Source organism: Bombina bombina, chromosome 6 (assembly GCF_027579735.1).
Source record: "Bombina bombina isolate aBomBom1 chromosome 6, aBomBom1.pri, whole genome shotgun sequence".
NCBI lineage: Eukaryota > Metazoa > Chordata > Amphibia > Anura > Bombinatoridae > Bombina > Bombina bombina.
In genome coordinates, this window is record NC_069504.1 from 1069935628 (window position 1) to 1069962007 (window position 26380).

General features: G+C 39.7%; 1 protein-coding gene across 1 annotated transcript in view; it reads right to left on the reverse strand.

Annotated features, from left to right (window-relative positions):
- The window catches only part of LOC128664190 (prostaglandin-E(2) 9-reductase-like), a 68025-nt gene that overhangs the window by 37309 nt on the left and 4336 nt on the right, over nt 1–26380 (reverse strand). Inside the window, exons 3-5 of the mRNA XM_053718955.1 lie at nt 17900–18067; nt 5513–5629; nt 192–269 (exon numbers count right to left, since the gene is read on the reverse strand). Coding sequence (XP_053574930.1) covers nt 192–269; nt 5513–5629; nt 17900–18067 — 363 coding nt within the window. The remainder of the gene's footprint in view (nt 1–191; nt 270–5512; nt 5630–17899; nt 18068–26380) is intronic.

Genomic DNA, 26380 nt, shown 5'->3' on the forward strand with positions numbered 1-26380 from the left:
TTTCATCAGAGTGTGAAGAACAATGCTTCTATTCAATTTATTTAGCGCATTTGGCTTAGCACACCTTCGGGTTAGTGTGCAAGAAAAAGCCAGAAGAGGCTTTTTTAGCGAGCCCCATAAAAGTCTTTGGGAAAAGGGACTTTAGCGCAACCGCGCTATCCGAATTCCATTTTTTGAGACGTTGGACTTACCTCCCATGTGTCTCTTATATCCGTATTGTGATAAATAAAATGTCCATTTTCATCCATCGGCAACAATTCATCTCCTGGCTTAAAAAATAAAAATATTGAACTGTAAATATCAGAATGTGTATGAAATGTGGTTATTCTACGTTGTTACATCAACTATTAATGAAACTGCATTAGTCTATTAAATATTTGGCAAAAATGCTGCCAAAGTTGTGTCCTTGATGTTTGAGTCTATTAAGTGGCCCATGTGGTAGTTTAAGAACCATATACACAAATATACTTATGCAAACAGCGTAATGGTCTGTGTGCATCTCAGTATACAAATCTAAAAGAGAATGTGTATTTGTAGGGAGCTAGTCTACCCTAACCTTTTAAATACCTTGCAGAAAAGTTTGTAAAACAATAAAATAACAAATGTTGGCCACTTAGTTTTTCATTTTGCAAACAAATATTTATTTTCCCTATACCAAATTTAAATGTATCATTTCAATATTGAAAACCATTTTGGATAAAGTGTTTTGTAACCATAGTAGTTTTAAACTATTATCAAATGGATGTCTATTTATATAAGACAAACTCTATTACAAGGAAGCACATCATCCCAAAATAAGAAGGTGCCTAATATTCATCCTAGCAAGACTTTACTGTTAAATACTTTTTCTTTTTGAAACATGGCAATGATGCGTATTTTTGATAATAATTATAGCCACAGTTTCAGGAATAATGGAGAGAGGATTCATAAAAATCTGATTCCCTCTGACAGAAAAAAGAAATACCATATTAGTGGACATAATAAAAGTAAAGTAAGAGATATGTTTAATGATAATCAACAGAAACTCTATAGGAGAATATATGGAAATAATGATGGCAACAAAAAAGAAATTATCGAAAACGAGAGTGATCATAGGGACAATTTGAAAAGAGTATTGGGAAATTAAAAGAAAAATACATAGTTGGGAGCCAGACCTAAGACGAGGGGGAAGAAAAAGAGTGTCAGTGGAGAGCAAAGTAACAAAATAGGAGGCTATTTTAATAGAAGAAGAGATCAGACACAGAAATATTTTTTAAAAGCTCCAGAGGTAGAAAGAGAAAGAACCGACAGAGAGATTAAGAAATGTGTACAGGTCTATAATCTATTAGAGATATAGACGAAGGTGTAGAGGAGGAAAGATGGTCAGAGCCAAAGAGGAGGAGAGAAAGAGGAAGGTCCTCTTGAATTAACATCAACGACAATTCTTCAATATCTCCACTAAGAACTCTGAGGAGAGTTTATTAAAGAGAGGTCTTTCTTTTTCCCCTACAATGGCCCCACATGCTGTTGAATTATATAGATTCACAAAAATTAATTAGGAAATTGATCTTGAAAAGATTCTTTGAAATACAAAAAATAAAAAATGTGAACAATGACACAGAGAGTGTCACATTGTCCACTCAAGATGAATATTTCTGTCTAAATGTTTTGGAGTTTCTAGAATTATAAGGAATTAACAAAGGGGCAGAAAGTGTAGATATTGATGATAGCGTTTTGAACATCTTATATGATTTTTCAGAAAGAATCTGAACGCGTACCAGTTAATCCTACTAACTTGAAGACTAGATCGATGTTTCTCCCTTCTCATGCACATAGTAGCACATATAAAGCATTGAGGAGTAACCCAATGGATCCATTTTTATCAGAATATGAAGATCTTATACAAAGAGCTAAAGAACATTTAATTTTACAGAAACAAGAATTATAATTTTTTTAGGGTAAATGGTCCTAAATTGTATCATTTGCCAAAAATACACCCACTGTACAGACCAATTGTATCTGGGATTTGTTCTCTAACCACCAAATTTTTGTTTCAAGTATATTGATCACCTTTTAAAACCTTTGTTACCATGTTTACCGTCTTACATAAGAGATACCCCATATATATTGAATGCATTGAAGGATTTTAGATGAGAAGACAAGCACATGTGGGTACATGTGGATCACGCTAGACATCACATCTCTATACACCTCCATACCACTTGATCTGCGTTTTAGTATCATAGAATACTTTTTTCAAAAATGTACTTATATTAATTTAGAACAGCAGGAATTTCTTATAGAGAGTATACGGCTCATTTTGGAGACAAATTATTTATTTTTTTGAAGATAAATAACTGGAACGGCGATTGGGACAAAGTTTGCCCTCAATTTCGTCAATCTGTATATAGGGTGGTGAGAGGATATGTGTATATTTTCCAACAATCCCTTTGCAGATAAGATAGTCAAATGGTTCCATTTCATTGATGATGTGCTAATCATATGGTGAGGTAGTGAGGGAGGTATTAATAATTTGGTACAGTATGTGAATAACAATTTATTAAATTTGAGATTTACTGAATCTCACCATGATGAGACAGTTACCTTGAACTTGGCCATGGGAACGGTAGGGTGGTTACAAAATTATTTCAGAAGGAGACTGATATGAATGGGTACCTTCATATGAAGAGTTGCCACAAAAAAGAACATCCTCTTATGCCAATTTCAGAGGGTAAGAAGGAACTGTACCAATATGAGTAAAATAATTTGAGACAGTTAGAAATAGATTGAGAGCTAAAGGCTATTCTGAAGAGTTATTAGTAAACATGTTTGAAAAGGTTAAGAGATTAGATAGTAATGATCTCTTGAGAGATGGACAGAACAATGAAAAGAAAAGTAACATAAAAGAGGAAGACCCTCTGTTTATCACCCAATATACAAAAGCTTCTAAACAGGTAGAGAGAGCAGTTACTAAACATTGGCCTGTGTTGATCCAGTTTTGAATCAAATACTCCCTAACAAAGGGAAAGTGATTTTTAAGAAGAATAGAAATTTAAAAACTCTTTTAGCTCCAAGTTATTTAAGAAAAGAGGGACCAGAGATGAGACTCCAAAATAAAAATAAATATATCTTGGATCTAAAGGGAATGTTTAGATGTGGGAGGAGCAATTACAATCACTGTAAACACGTTGACAGGGAAAACAATGTGTTTTCTACTGCTGATGGATCTCAGAGTTTTCAAATAAAGGATCAAATAAATTTGCAAAACTAAATACTTTGGGGCATATTTATCAAGCTCTTTATGGAGCTTGATGCCCAGTGTTTCTAAAGACCGCTGCTCCATAACCTGTCCGCCTGCTCTGAGGCAGCGGACAGAAATCAATCCTTGATTGAGTAATCTTTGTTTTCAATAAAGACTTTATTATAAATTTATTATTATTGGTATTATTGCTTTTTTCACAAGAAAATTTGGGGGTGCTGTATAAGCATTTGTATTTGTTGATTCATATAAGAAACGAATGCCGGATATGGCCACGGGCAGCGCCATTCAGCTGGTTTCAGCGATGGATGTAATAGTGCAGCATCATTATACAAATAAATCCTACACAGAAAATAACCGAATGCCCATGGTTATATTTGGCATTCGTATAACATAGTCATTAACGAATACACATGCCTCATTTATAATAGAAAGCCAATCATTATTGTGATATCAACAAATTAATTTTTTTAATAGAAAGAAAACTACATAATTTTGCCTACAAGTGTACACACAACCAACCTCAAGTTGTGAGCTTGAGCAACTGTCTCCTCAAATATGCGCATAGTTTCTGTGAGCTCACTGGTTTATACATTCATCTAGGTCAGGGATATCAAGCTCGATGTATCTGGTTGCCACTGGCCAAGTGTTCTCCCATGGGGGCCAATTAGACTGAGTAAGTGGTCTGGAACTGGAGATACTAGGAACTGGAAGTGACATTTACCCAAGTAGTAATGCATGGTGGGAGGTGGGAGACATACACAGTTGTCTATATTTATATTGTAAGTGCCAAGTGAAGGGATCATTCTTGAACTTTATAACAATGTAAAAAGTGACATTTCTGCAAGCAGTGGATGGTAGGAGACTACACTGGACACTTGTCTTTGTATTTATCTTGTGAAGATCAACTAGTTACACCTCTTAGAACCCTAAAAAAATTAATTGTATACCTATTTAACAAGGGAGAGCCAGATGAAACTATGTTTAAGGCCGTATATGGCCATGGGGACGGTACTTTGAGACCACTGCTCTAGGCCAATGACTATTTGAGGGGGGAATAGGGGTGTATGACTTAAGATATTGCGGCCAATTTATCAATGTAGCGTAGCGTATCATGTCCGCCAGATATCACTGAATGCCGACAGTATACGCTGTCGGCATTCAACATTGCACAAGCAGTTTTGGTAAACTGCTTGTGCCATGCCGTCCCCTGCAGATTTGCGGGGTGTCAATCAACCCGATCGTATATGATTGGGCGGAATGATGTCCGCAGCCTCAGAGCCTAAGACTTTTAACTGCTATTTCTCGCGCGGAAACAGGGCAATTAGGGGCCATTCGGCCCTTGTTAAATCATCCCCCTTATGTGAAGCTGGATACATGTTCACAAATAAACTTTGGAGAGTTAAAACTTTTTAAAGAAGGCATTTATAAAACAATATAAAAGATGTTTAAAGGGACATAAAACTCAATAATTTATCTCCCTGTTTAATGTACAATTAAGGAAAATAAAACATTGCACTATAAATACATTATCTATTTTGTCTGTTACCTTATTCGTTCGTAGAAGATGATGTGCCTCTTTGATACTATGGGGGATATTTATAAATGTGTGAGCGGACATGAAATAGCATATCATGTCCGCTGCACATACGCTGTCGGCATTTACCATTGCACCAGCGTTTCTTGTGAACTGCTTGTACAATGCTGCCCCCTGCAGATTTGCGGCCAATCAGCCGCTAGCAGGGGGTGTCAATCAACCCGATTGTATTCGATCAGGTTGATTTCTGTCTGCGGCCTCATAGCAGGCGGACAAGTTATGGAGAAGCAGTCTTTAAACCGCTGCTTCATAACTTATGTTTCCGGCAAGCCTGAAGGCTCACGCGGAAACAAGGGGCATCAAGCTCCATACAGAGCTTCCGAGCTTGACAAATATGCCCCTATATATGTGAAATGTAACTGAGCCTGCAACATTCTACACAATTGCTCAGAGCATAAGTCCACCTGTCTATAATTGCCCATAATATGTCAGTATTAAAAGGATTTAAAATTGCTGTTTTGTAATGCATAGCTTAATTGCTGAAATATGCTGAGTTTTGTCCCATTAAGAACAAAAACTGTTTTAAATCTCTTTAAGTAAGGGTGCGTGTGCGTGTGTTCCATGAATATCCCACAGGAGTTTGCTTCAGAGAATTACAGGACAGTAAATACTAAATTAAATATAATCCTATATCAGATGCCTGTTTTTCTCTTATTTGTACAATAAGACACATTTACCTTAAACTCTATGGGTGTGTGTATGATATACAGGTCCAGATAATCCATCTGAAGGTCCTTCAAGGATTTTTCCAGCGCTGGGCGTACCATTTCAGGAGTGTGGTACGTACTCCACAGCTGCAATTCAGATTCAGATATTGAGAATTTGAGGAGATTTTACATTTTGCAATAAAATAAGTCGGTTGTTTGTATCAATGCATTCAGCACCTGCTACTGAGCATGAAGCCTTTAACTACAAGATGGTGCTTAGATATTTTTTTTGTTCAAACTTTAATTTATAAGCCTGATTAAGAACACATAGGAATATAAAAACAACTAAGTCATTTTACATTTATAAACTGTTTTAAGTTTCAGATTGCATTTTTTCCAGTTTTAATGGCATTAGCCCTAGCTTGTCACAATATTTTTCTTCAATATCCAATGTTTAATTAATACTATACTTTCACTTTAAAAGAAGCAGCGTTTATTTATTTTTATTATGGGGGGAAAAAAACATTTTAACATATTTAACTTCTGACCTTTCATATACCTGAAATAAATGAGTACCATGGTCCTTTAAAAAATCTTTCAAACTATTTAATTTAACCTTTGAACCTAACTAATCTCTCTCTTGTTAGACATATATAATTTCCTCCTGCTCACCTGCACTTTTTTATCATGTAAGAGCCATTTGCCTCTCAGATTGAATTCCTGAATATACAGTATATAAAATGTGTTGTTGTGAATCAGGCAATATATATATATACTGTATATACACAACTCAATTTAGTTGCAAATGTTTCTATTTATTTTCTCTGCTGTTATTCTCTTCAATAATTAATTAACCATATATTTAGGGTTGTCATATAGCTGTTTAAAGGCAGAAAAATACATATGTCAGGGTTCTTATAATAGAACATCATTCAAACCATTTCTTTAAACAGCCCATGATATGTGTATTTTTTATATTAATGCAGCAATATGGCAACACTACATATAATACTTCTTTCATAAGATGTAAGGTAGGGAGCTTTTTTGCCTTTTCAGAACATGTAAGGTAAGGGGCTTTTTACCATCCTTTGTTTACAGATTAATTTCCTTTCTAATAGTGAAATTATTCACTAAAAATGTGCCCTTTTCTTAAAGGGACAGTAAAGTCAAAATTAAACTTTCATGATTCAGATAAAGCATGTGATTTTAAACAACTTTCCTATTTACTTATTGTCATGAGATGCAGGACACAGTATAGAAGGTACAACGCTATTTTATTGCAGAGCATGGAAGTATACACCTGGTATAATACATCTCACTTAGTAACTGCGACATAGACAATAACGGACCTAAACCACGCCCCCATCCGGTGACGTCACTTCCCACTCTCATCACATCTTCCCCCTTTTCAAAGGACAAAGCATACATTTTTTTCCCATTTGAATACATCAAATAACAAGGTATACAACAACAGTTTTGTATAGTATATAACAAATAACGAGTTAAAGAAAATATCTGTATAAACAACATGAATTACATCCTGACTTGAACATCAGGGTAGACTACTCTAGTCCACAGTGACCATGGGATTATTCTGCCCATACTTCCGGTCACTGCTCTAACTAGTGCTAATCCCGATATAAGGCCGGAAGTTTCACCACTCTTCCACTTGATGTAATTCTACATGAACTGTCCTCTGATACAGAAGAAGGTGTTTGAGAGTCTGCTGGAGGCAAAGACATATTCCTGCTGTAATCTTGCTGAGGGGAACACACCCCTCTTGAAACAGGGGATCCCACCGGCGTTTGTACTGAGGCATCCAGTTCCAAACTCTCAGATACAGGCTGAAGATGTTTTCGATTTCCCCGAATGCCCTGCATTCAGTTCCTGCAAGGGCCTCACAGAGTGTCTCCTGTCATAGAAGAATCGATAGCCCCTTTTTGCCTCTTCATCCCTCCTAAGGACCTCGTCCCGAAGAATAGTGCTAGTTGGCTGGAAGACACCCTTAGAGGGTAAGGTGGTGCGAATCTGGCATCCTAGCATCAGCTGTGCCGGGATAAACCCCGTGGCTTGAATGGGAGTCGCCCTATAGGACAAGAGGGCCAGGTACGGCTCAGATTGCTTCAAAATGAACTTTGTTGTTTGAACTGCCCTTTCAGCCATTCCGTTGGCCTGCGGTTATGTGGACTTGACGTAGAATGGACAAAATCATATTCACTGCTCAAAGAACTGAACTCTGTGGAAGCAAACTGCATTCCGTTATCGCTCACTACCTCCATTGGTATGCCCCACCGGGCGAACAAGCTCTTGAGACAAATGATAATGGCTTCACTTGTGATCTCATTCAAGGGTGCAATCTCCAAATACCTGGAATAGTAGTCAATAACGACTAGGTACTTTTCCTGTGCAGTTCACACAAATCAGCAGCTATTTTCTGCCACAGGCCTGCAGGCATCGGAGTAGAAATCAAGGGCTCCCTTCTCTGAGTAGGCCAGCGTTCCCAGCAAAAGCCACATTTTGACACATGGCTTGCAATATCAGAACTGATCCCAGGTCACCATACTGCCGTAGCTGCCCTTTCTCTGCACTTTGTAATGCCCAAGTGGCCATCATGAATCCTGTTTAACATCTCCTGCCGCATGCTAACAGGAATAACAATGCAGTCCTGGAACAGCACTAACCCATCCAGCTCCGTGAGCTGCGACCTTTCTGACTGGTAAGAACTTAAAGACATCCAGGCTGCCAACCTTCTTTTATGTACTTTATAACTTCTTGAAGATCTGTATCTAAATATGTTTCCTTTCTTATTTGTACTAGCTTCCCTGAAGAAATGGATTTAGAGGCCAGAACTGAATCTACAGACACCTTCACATTTGATTCCGTTGAAGATTCTTCAGCAGCAGCCAGCGGGAGCCTGGAAAGTGTATCTGCCACAAACAGTTGTTTCCCTGGCACATGCACTGCCTGAACATTGAACCTGAGCAGCCTCATTAGAAGTCACTAGCATCTTAAGGGTGTTTTGTCAATTTCATAGGAGTTGATTAGAGGGACTAGCTGTTTATGGTCAGTCTCCAGACTAAATTTCTCTAAACCCTCTAGGTAACGCTGAAAGCGCTCACAGGCCCAAACTGCAGCCAGACACTCTTTCTCAATTTGGGCGTATTTCGACTTAGCAGCTGTCAGTATACGGGAACAGTATGCGATGGGATGTAGTTTATTCTCATTCAACTGCAGGAGGGCGGCCCCTAACCCATAACTGCTCGCATCAGCACTAACCACAGTCTTTTTGGAAGGGTCGTAGAACCCCAACACTGGGGCAAACCCCAGCAGGGACTTGACCTGCACAAAGGATTCTTCCTGTGAAGGTCCCCAGACCCAGGCAACATCTTTCTTTAGCAACTCTGTGATAGGGTGTAGTATTGTGGACAAATCTGGAAGGAACATGCCCGCATAATTTACAAGGCCCAATATTTGTCTCAGCTCATGTACATCAGAAGGACTTTTCATCTGTTCAATAGCACGGATTTTATCGGGGTCTGGCTTGATGCCATCCCCATTGATGATATGCCCAAAGTAACATAATTCAGCTTTCCTAAAATGGCATTTCTCCTTATTTAACTTCAGCCCGGAATCTCTAATAGTCTGCAGCACACAGCTCAATCGCTGATCATGTTCTTCCAATGTAGACCCATACACCAAGATGTCGTCCATGACGACTGCCGTGTCCACGTGGTCTCTTAGGAGAGAACTCATATCTTTTTGAAAGATTTCAGGAGCAGAGGATATCCCGAAGGGGAGTCTGCAGAAGCAAAACCAACCTACCGGTGTAATGAAGGTAGTCAGTTTGCGGCACTTTGGATCTAGAGGTATCTGCCAGAAGCTGCTGGAAGCATCCAGTGTAGAGAAGAACTTCGCCCCAGCCAATTTTGAAGCTATGTCTTCAAGTGTCGGCAGCGCATATCTCTCTCTTCAACGCCTCATTCAGCCTTTTCAAGTCTACACAGATGCGTACCTTCCAATTTTTCTTCGCAAAAGGCACAGTGAGGGCACACCAGTCAGTTGCTTCAACAACCTCTTCAATAACTCCCATGTTCTTCATCCGCAGAAGCTCCTTCTCCACTTGAGGCATGAGCGGGAACGGAATTCTTTTCAAAGGACAAAGCATACATTTTTTTTTATTATTTGAATACATCAAATAACAAGGTATACAACAACAGTTTTGTATAGTATATAACAAATAACAAGTTAAAGAAAATATCTGTATAAACAACATGAATTACATCCTGACTTGAACATCGGGGTAGACTACTCTCGTCCACAGTGAACATGGGATTATTCTGCCCATACTTCCGGTCACTGCTCTAACTAGTGCTAATCCCGATATCGGGCCGGAAGTTTCACCACTTTTCCACTTGATGTAATTCTACATGAACTGTCCTCTGATACAGAAGAAGGTGTTTGAGAGTCTGCTGGAGGAAAAGACATATCCCCGCTGTGATCTTGCTGAGGGGAAGGCACCCCTCTTGAAATAGGGGATCCCACCGGCGGTGGTACTGAGGCATCCAGTTCCAAACTCTCAGGTACAGGCTGAAGATGTTTTCGATTTCAACGTGTGACTGTCCCTCCATCAGTAGGGACTACATAAGACCTTGGTTCTGGAGAGCGTCCAATTACCGTAGCAGTCATCTTCCATTTCTTCTCATCATCCAGTTGAATTCTGACACTTTGCCCCGCATTCAGCTCCTGCAAGGGCCTCACAGAGTGCCTCCTGTCGTAGAAGAAGCGATAGCCCCTTTTGCCTCTTCCTCCCTCCTAAGAACCTCGTTCCGAGGAATAGAGCTAGTTGGCTGGAAGACACCCACAGAGGGTAAGGTGGTGCAAATCTTGCATCCTAGCATCAGCTGTTCCAAGCTAAACCCTGTGGCTTGAATAGGAGTTACCCTATAGGACAAGAGGGACAGGTACGGCTCAGATTGCTTCAAAATGAACTTAGTTGTTTGAACTGCCCTTTCAGCCATTCCGTTGGCCTGCGGGCAATGTGGACTTGACGTAGAATGGACAAAATTATATTCACTGCTGAAAGAACTGAACTCTGTGGAAGCAAACTGTATTCCGTTATCGCTCACTACCTCCATTGGTATGCCCCACCGGGCGAACAAGCTCTTGAGACAAATGATAATGGCTTCACTTGTGATCTCATTCAAGGGTGCAATCTCCAAATACCTGGAATAGTAGTCAATCACGACTAGGTACTTTTCCCGTGCAGTTCACACAAATCAGCAGCTATTTTCTGCCACGGGCCTGCAGGCAGCGGAGTAGAAATCAAGGGCTCCCTTCTCTGAGTTGGCCAGTGTTCCCGGCAAAAGCCACATTTTGACACATGGCTTGCAATGTCAGAACTGATCCCAGGCCACCATACAGCCGTAGCTGCCCTTTCTCTGCACTTTGTAATGCCCAAGTGGCCATCATGAATTCTGTTTAACATCTCCTGCCGCATGCTAACAGGAATAAGAATGCGGTCCTGGAACAGCACTAACCCATCCAGCTCCATGAGCTGCGACCTTTCTGACTGGTAAGAACTTAAAGACATCCAGGCTGCCCGACTTTCGGGCCAACCTTCTTTTATGTACTTTATAACTTCTTGAAGATCTGTATCTAAATATGTCTCCTTTCTTATTTGTTCTAGCTTCCCTGAAGAAATTGATTTGGAGGCCAGAACTGAATCTACATACACCTTCACATCTGATTCCATTGAAGATTCTTCAGCAGCAGCCAGCAGTAGCCTGGAAAGTGTAGCTGCCACAACCAGTTGTTTTTCCAGCACATGCACTGCCTGAACATTGACCCTGAACAGCCTCATTAGAAGTCACTAGCATCTTAGGGGTGTTTTGTCAATATCATAGGAGTTGAGGGACTAGCGGTTTATGGTCAGTCTCCAGACTAAAAAAATGGTAATTTCAGCATAAAGGCAGGAACGCACCATTGGGAGTCGTGTCGTTATAACTATACCGCAAGCATTTTAGCCTGTAACGCAACGTCAATCCCACACTCAAAGAAATTATGTTTTTGTGTGGGATTTCCATAGCGCCGGTATTACAGGTTGTGCAGTGAGGCTAAAAAGCTTGCGTTACAGCCTATACCGACACGAGCCATACCGCCATCTGAGAGCAGTAGTTATGGATGTTGTGTAACAAAAATGTTTCACAAAACTCATAACTAAAGTGTTACAAAGCACACTAACACCCATAAACTACCTATTAACTCCTAAACCGAGGCCCTCCTGCATCGCAAACACTAAATTAAACCTATTAACCCCTAATCTGAGTCTTACCCACATCGCGAGTATTAAAAAAACCTATTAACCCCTAATCTGCTGCCAATCCACATCGCCAACACTATTTAAATATATTAACCCCTAAACCTTCGCTCCCCGACACCACCATCAATATAATAAAGTTATTAACCCCTATTCCGCCACTCCCCGAGATCGCCGCCACAAAAGTTATTAACCCCTAAACCTCCAGCCTCCCACATATCCGCCACTACAAAAACCTAACAATAACCCCAGAAGATCTACTCACAATTTCTGAAGTCTGGACATCCAGGCAGAGAGAAATCTTCATCCAGGCGGCGAGCTCTTCATCCATCCTGGGGGCGTCTTCTATCTTCAAACTGGCGGTGCGGAGTGGAGCCATCCTGGAAGCCAATGCCATCCTGCGCGTCCTCTTTATATGGTCGCCGCCGTACACTGAAGTTGAATGCAAAGTAGCAGTTTCAAAATGGCGTCCCTTGCATTCCTATTGGCTGATTTGATTCTTCAAATTCAAATCAGCCAATAGGATGAGAGTAGACATGTGCGATTCGATTAGGTCCGAATCAAAATTCGGACGAATTTGTCGAATTCGGAGATTCGGATCAATTCGAATTTCCGAATTGCAGTAGTGCCGAATCTACCGAATAAATCCGAATCGATTCAAATTTATTCGGTAGATTCGGAAGGATTCGGAGGGCCGTGTATTAAACTTGTATTGTACAGTATATTAGGTTTATCACTCTGCTATGGGTTAAACCTAATATACAGTACATAATACTAGTGTAATATACAGCACATCCCACCTAACACTTACCGAAATTCCGAATTGAACCCGAATTTTTCATGAATCCGAATGAATCCGAAACAAATTCATTCAATTTTTTCTGAATTTGAATCGATCCGAACCGAAATTTAAATCGATCCGAATCGATCCGAACTGAACCAAATTTTTTGAAGCTGCATAAGTGTAGATGAGAGCTACTGAAATCCTATTGGCTGATTTGAACAACCAATAGGATTTCAGTAGCTCTCATCCTGTTGGCTGTTTTGGACAGCTAATAGGATTTCAGAAGCTATCGTCCTATTGGCTGATTTGAATTTGAAGAATCAAATCAGCCAATAGGAATGCAATGGACGCCATTTTGAAACGGCTACCTTGCATTCAACTTCAGTGTACGGCGGCGACCGTATGAAGAGGATGCTCCACACAGGATGGAATCAGCTTCCAGGATGACTCCGCTCCACACCACCTGGATGAAGATAGAAGACGCCCCCAGGATTGATGAAGACCTCGCTGTCTGGATGGCCTACTTCAGAAACCGTGAGTAGATCTTCTGGGGTTAGTGTTAGCTTTTTTTTATTTTATGGGGTGTTTTTTTTTTTTAAGATTAGGGTTTGGGCTTTGAAAAAGAGCTGAATGCCCTTTTAAGGGCAATGCAAAAGAGCTAAATGCCCATACAAATGCCCCTTTAGTGGCAATGGGTAGCTTAGTTTTTTTTTAGAGTTAGTTTTTTTTTTTTTTTTTTTTTTTAAAACAATTTTTATTTGAGGATTGAAATTAGGCATACAAGTAATATGAAGCGATATAACATAACAGCGATGGAAAACAAATATCATATTGATGACATTTTGACACATAGTATGTTCCTAAAAGTAAAAGTAACAAGTATAGTAGATAAATGAAATGCCTACTGTTCTTTACCCTCCTGAGTGGCACATGAGGTCACTTTTGGACCCTATAAATATATATTAAAATTATAGGAGGCTTTTACCAACAAAAAGACCACTTGTGGGTCTTAAATAATATCCTCATTTTATATCTTGAACAAAAGCTGTAATAACAAAGTGCTTATACATTAGTAACAACTTAAGATATTTCACATTACAGTTATGTGGAGTCGTATATTATATATAGAAAAATCAAGAACTTTGCCATATATATCTAGGACATTTCAATGTGGGAGAAAGTACAAAGAAGGGTATGATTCACAGCCCAGGATATTTAAAGAGCTGAATGGGGGCCTAATGTAGCTTAGAAATAACTCAGAGGACCTGTTTTTAAGATATAAGGGTAACAAAGCAGATTTAGAGTGTGACCTCTTTGTAGTTACCTGACAAATGCTATATAGCACTAGGGGAGAATGTTGAGTGCCTATGAATTTGCTCTCATATATATCTGACCACCTTAAGAATGAGATATAACATGGTATACAAGCTCAAGCACTCCTCCAATGCAGCAGGTATGAAATAAGCTGTATAAAAATTAGTAAACTCAGCAATAGAACTAAACAAGCAATTATGTATATTCCAATTAGTAAAATGTGATAGTTAAGGAGGTGAAGCTCCATAGAGTGGAATATGCAATTACCCTGCTCTAATTTTATCAAGGAACAGTAGTTCCCACACATGTCCAAATGCAGCATTTCTATGTAACAGCTGGGGTCTCATAACTAGTTAACAGGGGGGTCTAAGAGCACTAAAGCTAATATGTGAGCCCAAAAGATAGGTAGTGATACTGAAAAGGCTACTTATATGGGTTTAACAGCACGCTGACACATGACCTCTACAAACCATGTTGGCAAGCTCTCCGCCTACTCCTGAGCACCGAGGTAGGCTAGTGTGTCACAGAAGGTTATGCAGACATATCACTAATTAGAGAAACATATATACTGCAGTATCTAAACAGTTAATGTCCCCCATGCCTCAGGCTTTAGTGCCGTCATTAGGGTTCAAATATATTATACATATCGGCAAGGTAAAGAGTCCCCACAGTGGAAATAATTGTGTAAGGGATCAGTCTCACTGTTTATCTGTAAACAGCCTGAAAGATATTGTAATATATTACTATTGTAAGAGCGGAATCTCCTACAATATATGTAAAGTTAGTTCAGCCGACTCCAGCTTTGTCTTCTCTAACAACATACCCATGCTCCATCCGTGGTGGCAGATGAAACATCACAAGCTGCTGCTTATCCGGGCTCTGCTTGGAGATCAAGTCCAGATCTATCACGGAAGCTGGAACGGCTCTGATTGGGCTGTTGGAGGCTCCAGATCTTATGTGCTTGAGCATCGATACCTTTCCGGAGATTATGTCAGACGCTCCGGTTAAGGCTGTGGGTCTGAGCTTGGCGGTTCCCTGTATCAGCACAGTGTGGGCTACAGGGGGGTTTCTGTCTTCCTCTGACCAAGGTACGTTGTGCGTTGTCTCATACTTCATAGACCGGTCACTTGTTCCATCGCACCACAATGAGAGTTTCTCTTGGGCGGCAGACTCTGTGTCTTTCAAACGCAGCAATCCTTGTCTCAGCAAGGCGGGCGGGTGCCCAATTAGAGGTCTCTTCACCTTGGTAGCTGTATCGCTAACGGAACCCTCTCTGGCAATCAGATCTCCCATTCTCTCACGTCGTTCATCATCCACTGTCAGGCAAGTGTAAGCAGGTTGAGAGGTGTTAGAGGTACGGGATATTTGCTCTAACTGCTCATTAGAGGAGCTTGTTAACCTCTCAGTCTCCCTTGTGTTCTGCAGGGATCTAGGAGTAGAAGCTTGTGGGATATTTAGTAGGTCACACAGTTTCTGCTCAAGTTGTACAAAATGATCTTCTATGAGTCGTAAGATTGCTGACTCCCATCTGTCCAGGGCTTCCATCCTGTGAAAGTTGAATCACGGATGTCTAGGCAAGGACTGCGCTCTTACTGCGCAGCTAGTTGTGGGGACAGAGTTGAGGCCTCAATTATAGGGAAAGACCTCAGGATAAATAGTCCGGTACTGTTAGAAATGGGGCCAGCGTTAAATATCTGGCTTAATAACCCAGAATCAAGAACTCCTGGGGGGGGTTAATAATGCGGGCAGCCCCAACAGCACAGAGGATCAGGCATTCGGTATGGGCCTCGTGGCTGCCTCCGTGTAGTTGAGCTGAAGAACATAGGCAGGTCTAGTTTGATGTTATGAACCCCTAGACTTCTCTAGAGTTTCTCTAGGCTGGACACCTTGGAACAGTAGGGAATACTGTGTTAGATTCAGTAAAAAAACCTTTTGCAATCAAATAAAGTCCAAGAGCTCTCCACAGACACGTCTTGTTGCAGCAGCTACAGGCTCCGCCCCCCTAGAGTTAGTTTTTTTATTTTGGGATGTTGGTTGGGTGGTGGGTTTTACTGTTGAGGGGTACTTTGTATTTTTTACAGGTAAAAGAGCTGATTTATTTAGGGCAATGCCCTACAAAAGGCCCTTTTAAGGGCTATTGGTAGTTTATTGTAGGCTAGGGGGTGTTTTTATTTTGGGGGCTTTTTTATTTTTATAGGGCTATTAGATTAGGTGTAATTGTTTTTATTTTTGATAATTTCATTTATTTTTTTAGTAATCTTAGTATTTTTTATTTTTCGTGATTTTAGTGTTTATTATTTTTGGTAAACTTGGATTTTTTTAAAAAAAAATTTGTAGGATTTGGTTTTTTAAGTTGTTATTTAGATTTTTACATTTTTTTCGTAGTGTTAGGTTTTTTTAAATTTGTAATTTAGATATTTTAATTGGTATTTTTTTTATTTTATTAGAATAGTAATGTTAAATTTATAGTTTAATGTTAGGTTATTTTTTTTATTTTTTTTTATTTTTTATTTTATAGGTAAGTTTTTATTTATTTAAAGATAGTTATATTGTAATTTTAATTTAAAGTTAGGTGGGTGTTAGGTTTAGGGGTTAATAGTTTAGTGTTTTGCGATGTGTGGGGCCGTCGGTTTAGGGGTTAATAGGTTTATCGAGTGGCGGCAATGTCGGGGAGCGGCTGAATAGGGGTTAATAGCTTTTATTAGTGGCGGCGATGTCGGGGGCGGCAGATTAGGGGTGTATAACTTTATTATAGTGGCGGCGATGTCGGGGGCGACGGAATAGGGGTTAATAACTTTATTATAGTGTCGGCGATGTCAGGAGTGGCAGCATAGGGGTTAATAACTTTTATTAATGTCAGCGATGTCAGGGCGGTAGATTAGGGGTTAATAACTTTTATTAGTGGCAGCGATGTCGGGGACTGCAGATTAGGGGTTAATAACTTTATTATAGTGTCGGCGATGTCAGGAGTGGCGGAATAGGGTTTAATAACTTTTATTAGTGTCAGCGATGTTGGGGGTTGCAGATTAGGTGTTAATAACTTTTATTAATGGCGGCGATGTCGGGGGCGGCAGATTAGGGGTTAATAACTTTATTATAGTGTCGGCGATGTCGGGTGGCATATTAGGGGTTAATAACTTTAATAAGTGTCGGCGATGTCGGGGACAGCAGATTAGGTGTTAATAACTTTTATTAGTGGCGGCGATGTCGGGGGTGGCAGATTAGGGGTTAATAACTTTATTATAGTGGCGGGGATGTTGGGGGCAGCAGATTAGGGGTGTTTAGACTTGGGGTTTATGTTAGGGTGTTAGGGTTAAACGTAACTTTCTTTTCCCCATAGACATCAATGGGGTTGCGTTATGGCGTTTGCCATTCCGCACATCAGGTGTTATTTTTTTTTCTAACACTGTCTCCCCATTGATGTCTATGGGGAAAATGTGCACAAGCACGTTAAAGCAGCCCTTGGCTTTTGTGCAGTATGGAGCTTAACACTACCATATCGCACGCACAAGGAGGCTTTTCAGAAAATCGTAATGGCAGCACTATGAAGGGTGAAATAACACAACTTTTGTTGCGTCCGTTTCCCACCCTGTTTGGCGCAAAACTCGTAGGTGGAAGCTAGGTAGGCGGATAGAAGCTCAGGAGAATGCATTGTCAATAGCATTCTAAGGCAGCAGTGTTTGTATCTATGTATAAACAATGTTGCAAATGCTGCTGACAGGTGGCTGGAGAGACTCCTCTGCTCACCTAGTATTACTCTTTAATAAAGAATACCAAGAGAACTAAGCAAAATTGATAACAAAGTAAATTGGAAGTTGTTTAAATTGTCACCCTCTAGCCAGTTCATTTAAATTTGATTTTGACTTTACAGTCCCTTTATTTCTTCTTTGAAGTTCAGATATATCATTTTTCTAAAAGTAATTTGAATTTTTTTGATGGCATAGTTTGGAAAGCCAGGATAAGATTAACTATTTATGAATCATTCCTCATACATGTGTTTTACCTTCCCTGTATAGAACAGGTCCTCTCTCTTTATGGTCCCATCTTGAATCTTTGCCTGTATAGCGCAGCCAACTTCTCTCTCATTGCCATAGAAAAGAGCACAGTCAATATGGCGATAACCAATTTCTATTGCTATCTTTGTTGCCTCCTCTGAAAGGCTCTTGGGAACCTAAAAGCAATGAAAAATTATTAGGTTAAAATGCCAATTTATCATCATATGTATGGAGCTAAATTTATGGTTACAAATGTAAAGGGGAATTTCAAATGTACAGCCTATGTTTAAAGTGTAGCCTTTGATTTACACTGGGGTTCAGTTGCTGCGGGAGCTGGTGCAAAACAAAACAAAATACCTGTGTAAAAAGAACCTACTTATAAAATGTAGGTCAAGTGTAGGTCAATTAGCATAATATAATACAGGTATTATCTTATTTAACCCCTTAATGACAATGATGTCATTGCCTGTCACAAGGGTCTTCTAGGGCTAGGGATGCCATAAGAGCACAGCAAAACCACACTATTTCTGCATGCTCACTGTGAGTGGATATGTGTGTGCACGTGTCTGTGTATATGTGTGGGTAAGTGTATCGGTGAGGGGGTATGTATGTGTGTATGTATGTGTGAGTGTGTATGTGTGTGGGTGTGTATGTGTGTATGTATGTGTGAGTGTGTATGTGTGTGGTTGTGTATGCGTGAGTGTGTATGTGTGTGAGTGCTTATGCGTGTAAGACGTGTGAGTGTGTATGCGGCGTGTGAGGGTTTATGCGTGTGAGTGTGTATGTGTGTAAGTGCTTATGCGTGTGTGTATGCGTGTGAGTGCTTATGCGTGTGAGTGTGTATGCGTGTGAGTGTGTATGTGTGTGAGTGCTTATGCGTGTAAGTGCTTATGCGTGAGTGTGTATGCATGTGAGTGTGAATGCGTGGGTGTGTATTTGTGAGTGTGTATGTGTGTGAATGTGTGAGTGTGTATGCATGTGTGTATGGGTGAGTGAGTGAGTCAAGATATTGGTCTGTATAATCTTTAAAACAGTGACAATCGTCAATGGTTTCTTGTAGCATGGTTATATATAAGTGGGTGGAACGGAAGACTGCACACATAGATTTTAAGTTCCCTTCGGAATAGGGCCCTCAATTCCTCCTGTATTTTTTTCCGTCTTGCCTCTGACAAGTATTGTTTCATTGTTTAACTTATATGAATTGTCCCCAAGATGGTCAGTCTCCCTTTATTTATAAATACAAATACAAAGTTTGGTTTAGCACACCTTACAAAAAGTTTAACCCTTTCCCGCCGTTATGACGTTCCATGCCGTCCTAACTGCAGTGGGCTTTAGCGTGGCTAGGACGACATGGAACATCCTACCCGTTTGTACTAAAGTCATAGCGGCTTGGTAAATGGGATCGCGGGCTGGAGGGCGTGTCTAGCATCATAGGTGCTCCCACCTGACCCAATCCCATCACTGAAATCACATGATCGCGTGATTTTAATTTGTTTAGATCGGAACTTAGTTCCGATGTAGACAAAGCAGTCCAAAAATGAAAGGGTTAAACACCTCTTTGGGAGTGCTGCCAATGAGATCAAATAGTTACACAAAACAGAAGGTATTGCCGCACATCCATTTGCAGATAATCAACACATTTTTAAATAATGCAAAAAATTTGCCTTCAAAAAACACCTATGCTTTTATATTAAAATTGTATTTATAAATAAAAGGGAGATTGAACATCTTCCATTGGTTAAAACACCCACCCAAGCTCAGGTGTATTTATGACAGTGTAATGGAGTTGTATATATAGAGCCAGTGAGTCTCATTCTATTATAAAGAGAAAAATTTGAAACGATTCAGCCCATAAAGGCAAAGTACTACAGTGTTAGGACCAGTCTATAGTGGGACAGCTTGTAAGTTGGTGAATGGCTAAGCAGAATATAGCCATATTGTGTGAGTAAGATCCCAATTTTAATATATAGTAAAAGCATAGATGTTTTTTGCAGGCAATTTTTTTTGCAGAATTTAAAAACGGGTTGTTATTTGCAAATGGATGTGTGCCAATACCTTCTGTTTTGTGTAATTATTTAGTCACATTGGCAGCACTTCAAAGATGTGTTTAAACATTTTGTAAGGTGCGCTAAACCAAACTTTGTATTTGTTTTTATTAATAATAATATACACACACTAATCACACAATACACACATGTACACGCCTGCAGCCATTCCCTGTATTATCATTATTATTATTGTTTATTTATGAAGCACCAACACTCCATCGTTATGCAGGACTGTAACATTACATATACAGCTATGGACAGAGAAATACTGTATAAAATACAATATTAAGGTAGCGCCACAAATGAGAAATCATAAAAAGTATAAATATGCAATATGAACACAATAAAACAAATAGGCTAATACTAGAAAGAAGTAAGACAGTGTCACCTATATGTTAAAATGACGATAACAATGAAATATTTTCAATGAACCACATAGGTAAAGTCCCCTTATAAAGGAAAAAGTTTTTTCAGTATTGAAAAAGAGAAATATATTGTTAACTTCCCTTTTAGAGAGTTCCTGTATATATATATGTGTTCGCCGTGCAGCTCCCTTCCAGTCACTGGTGTGATCTCCGTGGGATAAAGGTTTGTGTGATGAAATCTGTAGAAACAGAAAGGGGATGGAGCGCAGCCAAGGGGAAACACACTGATCTAAGTGCAGATTTAAAACAGTTATTCCACTTTATTCATACAATAAAAACATCAAGATGTACACTTACAAGCTTCATCCTCAAACATATGAGGTATGTAATGGCACTTTGTTTTGAAATCCAAATCTTGGCAAAAAACGATTCAAAACTGTATATGCTGAGTGATCCAAAAACTGCTTGTGCCTGCTGAGATTGACACACTGGCCCACTATGAGTGTTAGACTGTCCAGGGTATATGTGTCCCTTTATAGCGTGCTAATCGCACTAGTAGCGTAATCTCCAAAGTCACAGTTAGTGTTATTATCGAAAAATGGGCCGTGAGTAACTCAAGGACACAGTGATCCAGCAATAGGAGGAGGTAAATACCGTGGCAGCGGGAATCCTGAAATGAAAGCCGGCTCTAAGATCCACCGCTGCACACAGCTCACCAGTTCCTCCGTCAATGAGATGGGCGTGGCCTTACGCGTTTCGCTGGGCTCCTCCCAGCTTCGTCAGAGGCAATGCCCATCTTGCATCCTGACGTGACTTATGTAGGGGGTGCTCTAGACCATATTGACCAATAGTGATTAGAGGTGAGAGACACACCTTCCATACACAGAGCCATAGTAGCAGATCCTAAAAGCGATAGTTAACTAAAACAGGACCGTGTAATACAAAAAATGCAGCTTCTACATAAACATGCAAATACAGATTTTAAAATGTCTATAAGCATATCATACAATCTATATGGCACTAAATATAATATACATAAAAACCTGAAATATGCATCTAGAACTCTATTTAAAAAATAGCCTATATATTAGTGAGACAGAAAGATAAAAACATTTCAGTTATTTGATCTATAAATAAATCTGTATTTAAAAACCTAAATATTATGGACAACCTACCACTCTAGTAGTATGATAGAAAAACTCAATACACCATATAGTGAATATGAGCACTCCTATATTAAGTATCCAAAAAAGCAGCTAAGTCTATATCGCGGTTCAGACCACATGGACCCATAGACCCCAGTCTATGGATCCAATATGTCTCCCGCTTCCTCAGTTCAAGGAGGCGATCCTCTCCTCTCACTCTGTTTTTAATGTGTTCAATGGCAACTACAGTGAGCCCTGAGCTATCCCTATTATGACACTCCAAAAAATGTGCTGATAGCCCATGACTATCTAATCCGTTTTCTATATTCCTGAGGTGCTCCACGAACCTCATTTTTATTTGGCGTTTCGTACGACCTACGTATATTTTATCGCAGGAACACCTCAGGAGATATACCATGTAACTGGTCTTACATGTCATCAGGGTTTTGATTTTATACTCATTATCACTCCTTGAAACACCAAAGGTCTTATTTTGCGGATCTAGGTGAGTACAGCATTTACAGCTCTTTCTACCGCATTTATAAAAACCATATGTGTGTCTCTGTAGCCAAGTGTCCGTACCAGCAGGTCTCAACATACTTGGACTGATCTTATTCTTAATGTTAATATTTCTCTTAAACACTACCTGTCCATTCTCGTTGATAGAATCCCTTAGAAGTGGGTCCTGCATAAGAATGGGCCAATGCTTTCTCATTGCTTTTTCAATTTCCCTAGAAGCCCTATTGTACCTGGTTACTAGTTGTATTTTCCTTTTCTCCCCTCCCTTTTCTTTCTTATTCCCTGATATATGTAGCTGTTTTATTTTGTTACTTCCCACTTTCCCTTTAATTAAGGTGTTCCTGTCCATCTTGCCTACTCTTTCTTGAGTGTCCAATAGCATTGCTCCAGGGTAGCCTTTAGCCATAAATCTATTTCTAATTATTTCAGCTTCCCGTAGGAAGTCTGTATCCTTGGCACAGTTTCGCCTAGCCCTCTGAAACTGTCCGTAAGGGATGTTTCTTTTCCATTTATCGTGGTGCCCGCTATGGGCGTGTAAATACCCGTTGGTATCCGTGGGCTTTCTATATAGGCTGGTATATATGCCTGATCCCTCTTTTATTAGTTCTAGATCTAGAAACGTGATCTTTTCTAAACTAAACTCTATGGTGAATTTTAGATTCATTACATTCTTATTTACATATTCCAAGAACAATTTCATTTCTTCAACTGAACCCTGCCACACTATCAGAATATCATCTATATAGCGATGCCATCTGATAATGTGGTGTTCATATGGATTTTCCTTGTTATATACGAACAGGTCCTCCCACCACCCCATATAGAGGTTCGCAAAATTGGGGGCAAATTTTGTCCCCATTGCGGTTCCTCTTGTTTGTAGGAGGTACCTGTTCTCAAACACGAAATAGTTCCTGGTCAGAATAAAATTCATTGCTGACTCCAAAAAACTGCTCTGTGTTGAATTTATATAGCCACTTTTCTCCAAGAAGTATTTAACTGCTGTTATACCTAGGGAGTGTGGAATGGATGTGTACAATAGGGTTTAGAAATTGAAAGCCATGGCCCAGATGAGATTAATGAGGGAGACGTTCTTGGTATTTTACAAGTATTAGAAAATGAAGCAAAAATCATACCCATGAATCATAGTTTATTGAAGAAAAGATCTTCGTTCTATCCAACGCAATCTAAAGGCTATTGTATACCAATTTTTGAATCACTAATGGATAAAGAGATTAGAGAAATCTGTAACAATAAGAATATTAAAAACAAACGAATGCAATATAGAAAGGGAAACCTATCTAAATTGGAACAATATGCTCTTAAAAATCTAAGTGAAGACACAAGTATCGTCATCCGCAGTGCCGATAAAGGCGGCGGCATTGTGATACAGAATAGACAGGAGTATATTAAGGAAGCAGTTCGCCTTCTATCAGATACAGACACCTACTGCACTCTAAATGAAAATCCAACTAAAGTATTTTTGAATGAATACGAGAATCTCATTAGAGATGGTAGAAAGAAAGGAGTTTTAAATAAAACCGAATTTGACTACCTGGTGGTGGAGAACCCTGTCCTTCCGATATTTTATCATTTACCCAAAATTCATAAGGGCCTTACCGATCCTCCAGGCAGGCCAATTGTATCGGGGATAGGGGGACTCACCACCAGGTTGTCTGAGTATGTAGATGTTATACTAAAACCCATGGTACCTTGTTTAAGGTCCTATGTGAGGGATACACCTCACTTGTTGGAGTTCGTTGAGGGTTTGGAGTGGAAGGAGGACTACATATGGGTAACTATGGATGTGTGCGCATTGTACACATCCATTCCACACTCCCTAGGTATAACAGAAGTTAAATACTTCTTGGAGAAAAGTGGCTATATAAATTCAACACAGAGCAGTTTTTTGGAGTCAGCAATGAATTTTATTCTGACCAGGAACTATTTCGTGTTTGAGAACAGGTACCTCCTACAAACAAGAGGAACCGCAATGGGGACAAAATTTGCCCCCAATTTTGCGAACCTCTATATGGGGTGGTGGGAGGACCTGTTCGTATATAACAAGGAAAATCCATATGAACACCACATTATCAGATGGCATCGCTATATAGATGATATTCTGATAGTGTGGCAGGGTGCAGTTGAAGAAATGAAATTGTTCTTGGAATATGTAAATAAGAATGTAATGAATCTAAAATTCACCATAGAGTTTAGTTTGGAAAAGATCACGTTTCTAGATCTAGAACTAATAAAAGAGGGATCAGGCATATATACCAGCCTATATAGAAAGCCCACGGATACCAACGGGTATTTACACGCCCATAGCGGGCACCACGATAAATGGAAAAGAAACATCCCTTACGGACAGTTTCAGAGGGCTAGGCGAAACTGTGCCAAGGATACAGACTTCCTACGGGAAGCTGAAATAATTAGAAATAGATTTATGGCTAAAGGCTACCCTGGAGCAATGCTATTGGACACTCAAGAAAGAGTAGGCAAGATGGACAGGAACACCTTAATTAAAGGGAAAGTGGGAAGTAACAAAATAAAACAGCTACATATATCAGGGAATAAGAAATAAAAGGGAGGGGAGAAAAGGAAAATACAACTAGTAACCAGGTACAATAGGGTTTCTAGGGAAATTGAAAAAGCAATGAGAAAGCATTGGCCCATTCTTATGCAGGACCCACTTCTAAGGGATTCTATCAACGAGAATGGACAGGTAGTGTTTAAGAGAAATATTAACATTAAGAATAAGATCAGTCCAAGTATGTTGAGACCTGCTGGTACGGACACTTGGCTACAGAGACACACATTTTTATAAATGCGGTAGAAAGAGCTGTAAATGCTGTACTCACCTAGAGCCGCAAAATAAGACCTTTGGTGTTTCAAGGAGTGATAATGAGTATAAAATCAAAACCCTGATGACATGTAAGACCAGTTACGTGGTATATCTCCTGAGGTGTTCCTGCGATAAAATATACGTAGGTCGTACGAAACGCCAAATAAAAACGAGGTTCGGGGAGCACCTCAGGAATATAGAAAACGGATTAGATAGTCATGGGCTATCAGCATATTTTTTGGAGTGTCATAATAGGGATAGCTCAGGGCTCACTGTAGTTGCCATTGAACACATTAAAAACAGAGTGAGAGGAGGGGATCGCCTCCTTGAACTGAGGAAGCGGGAGACATATTGGATCCATAGACTGGGGTCTATGGGTCCATGTGGTCTGAACCGCGATATAGACTTAGCTGCTTTTTTGGATACTTAATATAGGAGTGCTCATATTCACTATATGGTGTATTGAGTTTTTCTATCATACTGCTAGAGTGGTAGGTTGTCCATAATATTTAGGTTTTTAAATACAGATTTATTTATAAATCAAATAACTGAAATGTTTTTATCTTTCTGTCTCACTAATATATAGGCTATTTTTTAAATAGAGTTCTAGATGCATATTTCAGGTTTTTATGTATATTATATTTAGTGCCATATAGATTGTATGATATGCTTATAGACATTTTAAAATCTGTATTTGCATGTTTATGTAGAAGCTGCATTTTTTGTATTACACGGTCCTGTTTTAGTTAACTATCGCTTTTAGGATCTGCTACTATGGCTCTGTGTATGGAAGGTGTGTCTCTCACCTCTAATCACTATTGGTCAATATGGTCTAGAGCACCCCCTACATAAGTCACGTCAGGATGCAAGATGGGCATTGCCTCTGACGAAGCTGGGAGGAGCCCAGCGAAACGCGTAAAGCCACGCCCATCTCATTGACGGAGGAACTGGTGAGCTGTGTGCAGCAGTGGATCTTAGAGCCGGCTTTCATTTCAGGATTCCCGTTGCCACGGTATTTACCTCCTCCTATTGCTGGATCACTGTGTCCTTGAGTTACTCACGGCCCATTTTTTGATAATAACACTAACTGTGACTTTGGAGATTACGCTACTAGTGCGATTAGCACGCTATAAAGGGACACATATACCCTGGACAGTCTAACACTCATAGTGGGCCAGTGTGTCAATCTCAGCAGGCACAAGCAGTTTTTGGATCACTCAGCATATACAGTTTTGAATCGTTTTTTCCCAAGATTTGGATTTCAAAACAAAGTGCCATTACATACCTCATATGTTTGAGGATGAAGCTTGTAAGTGTACATCTTGATGTTTTTATTGTATGAATAAAGTGGAATAACTGTTTTAAATCTGCACTTAGATCAGTGTGTTTCCCCTTGGCTGCGCTCCATCCCATTTCTGTTTCTACAGATTTCATCATATACAGCTATGGAGTACAATAATCTGAAGATAATAAACCGTAAGGGTAGAGGGCCCTTCCCTTGAGTCACTGTAAGCTGTAGACCTTCTTTACAAACAATTGACAGGGCAGGTGTATGTGTGAGCTTACATGT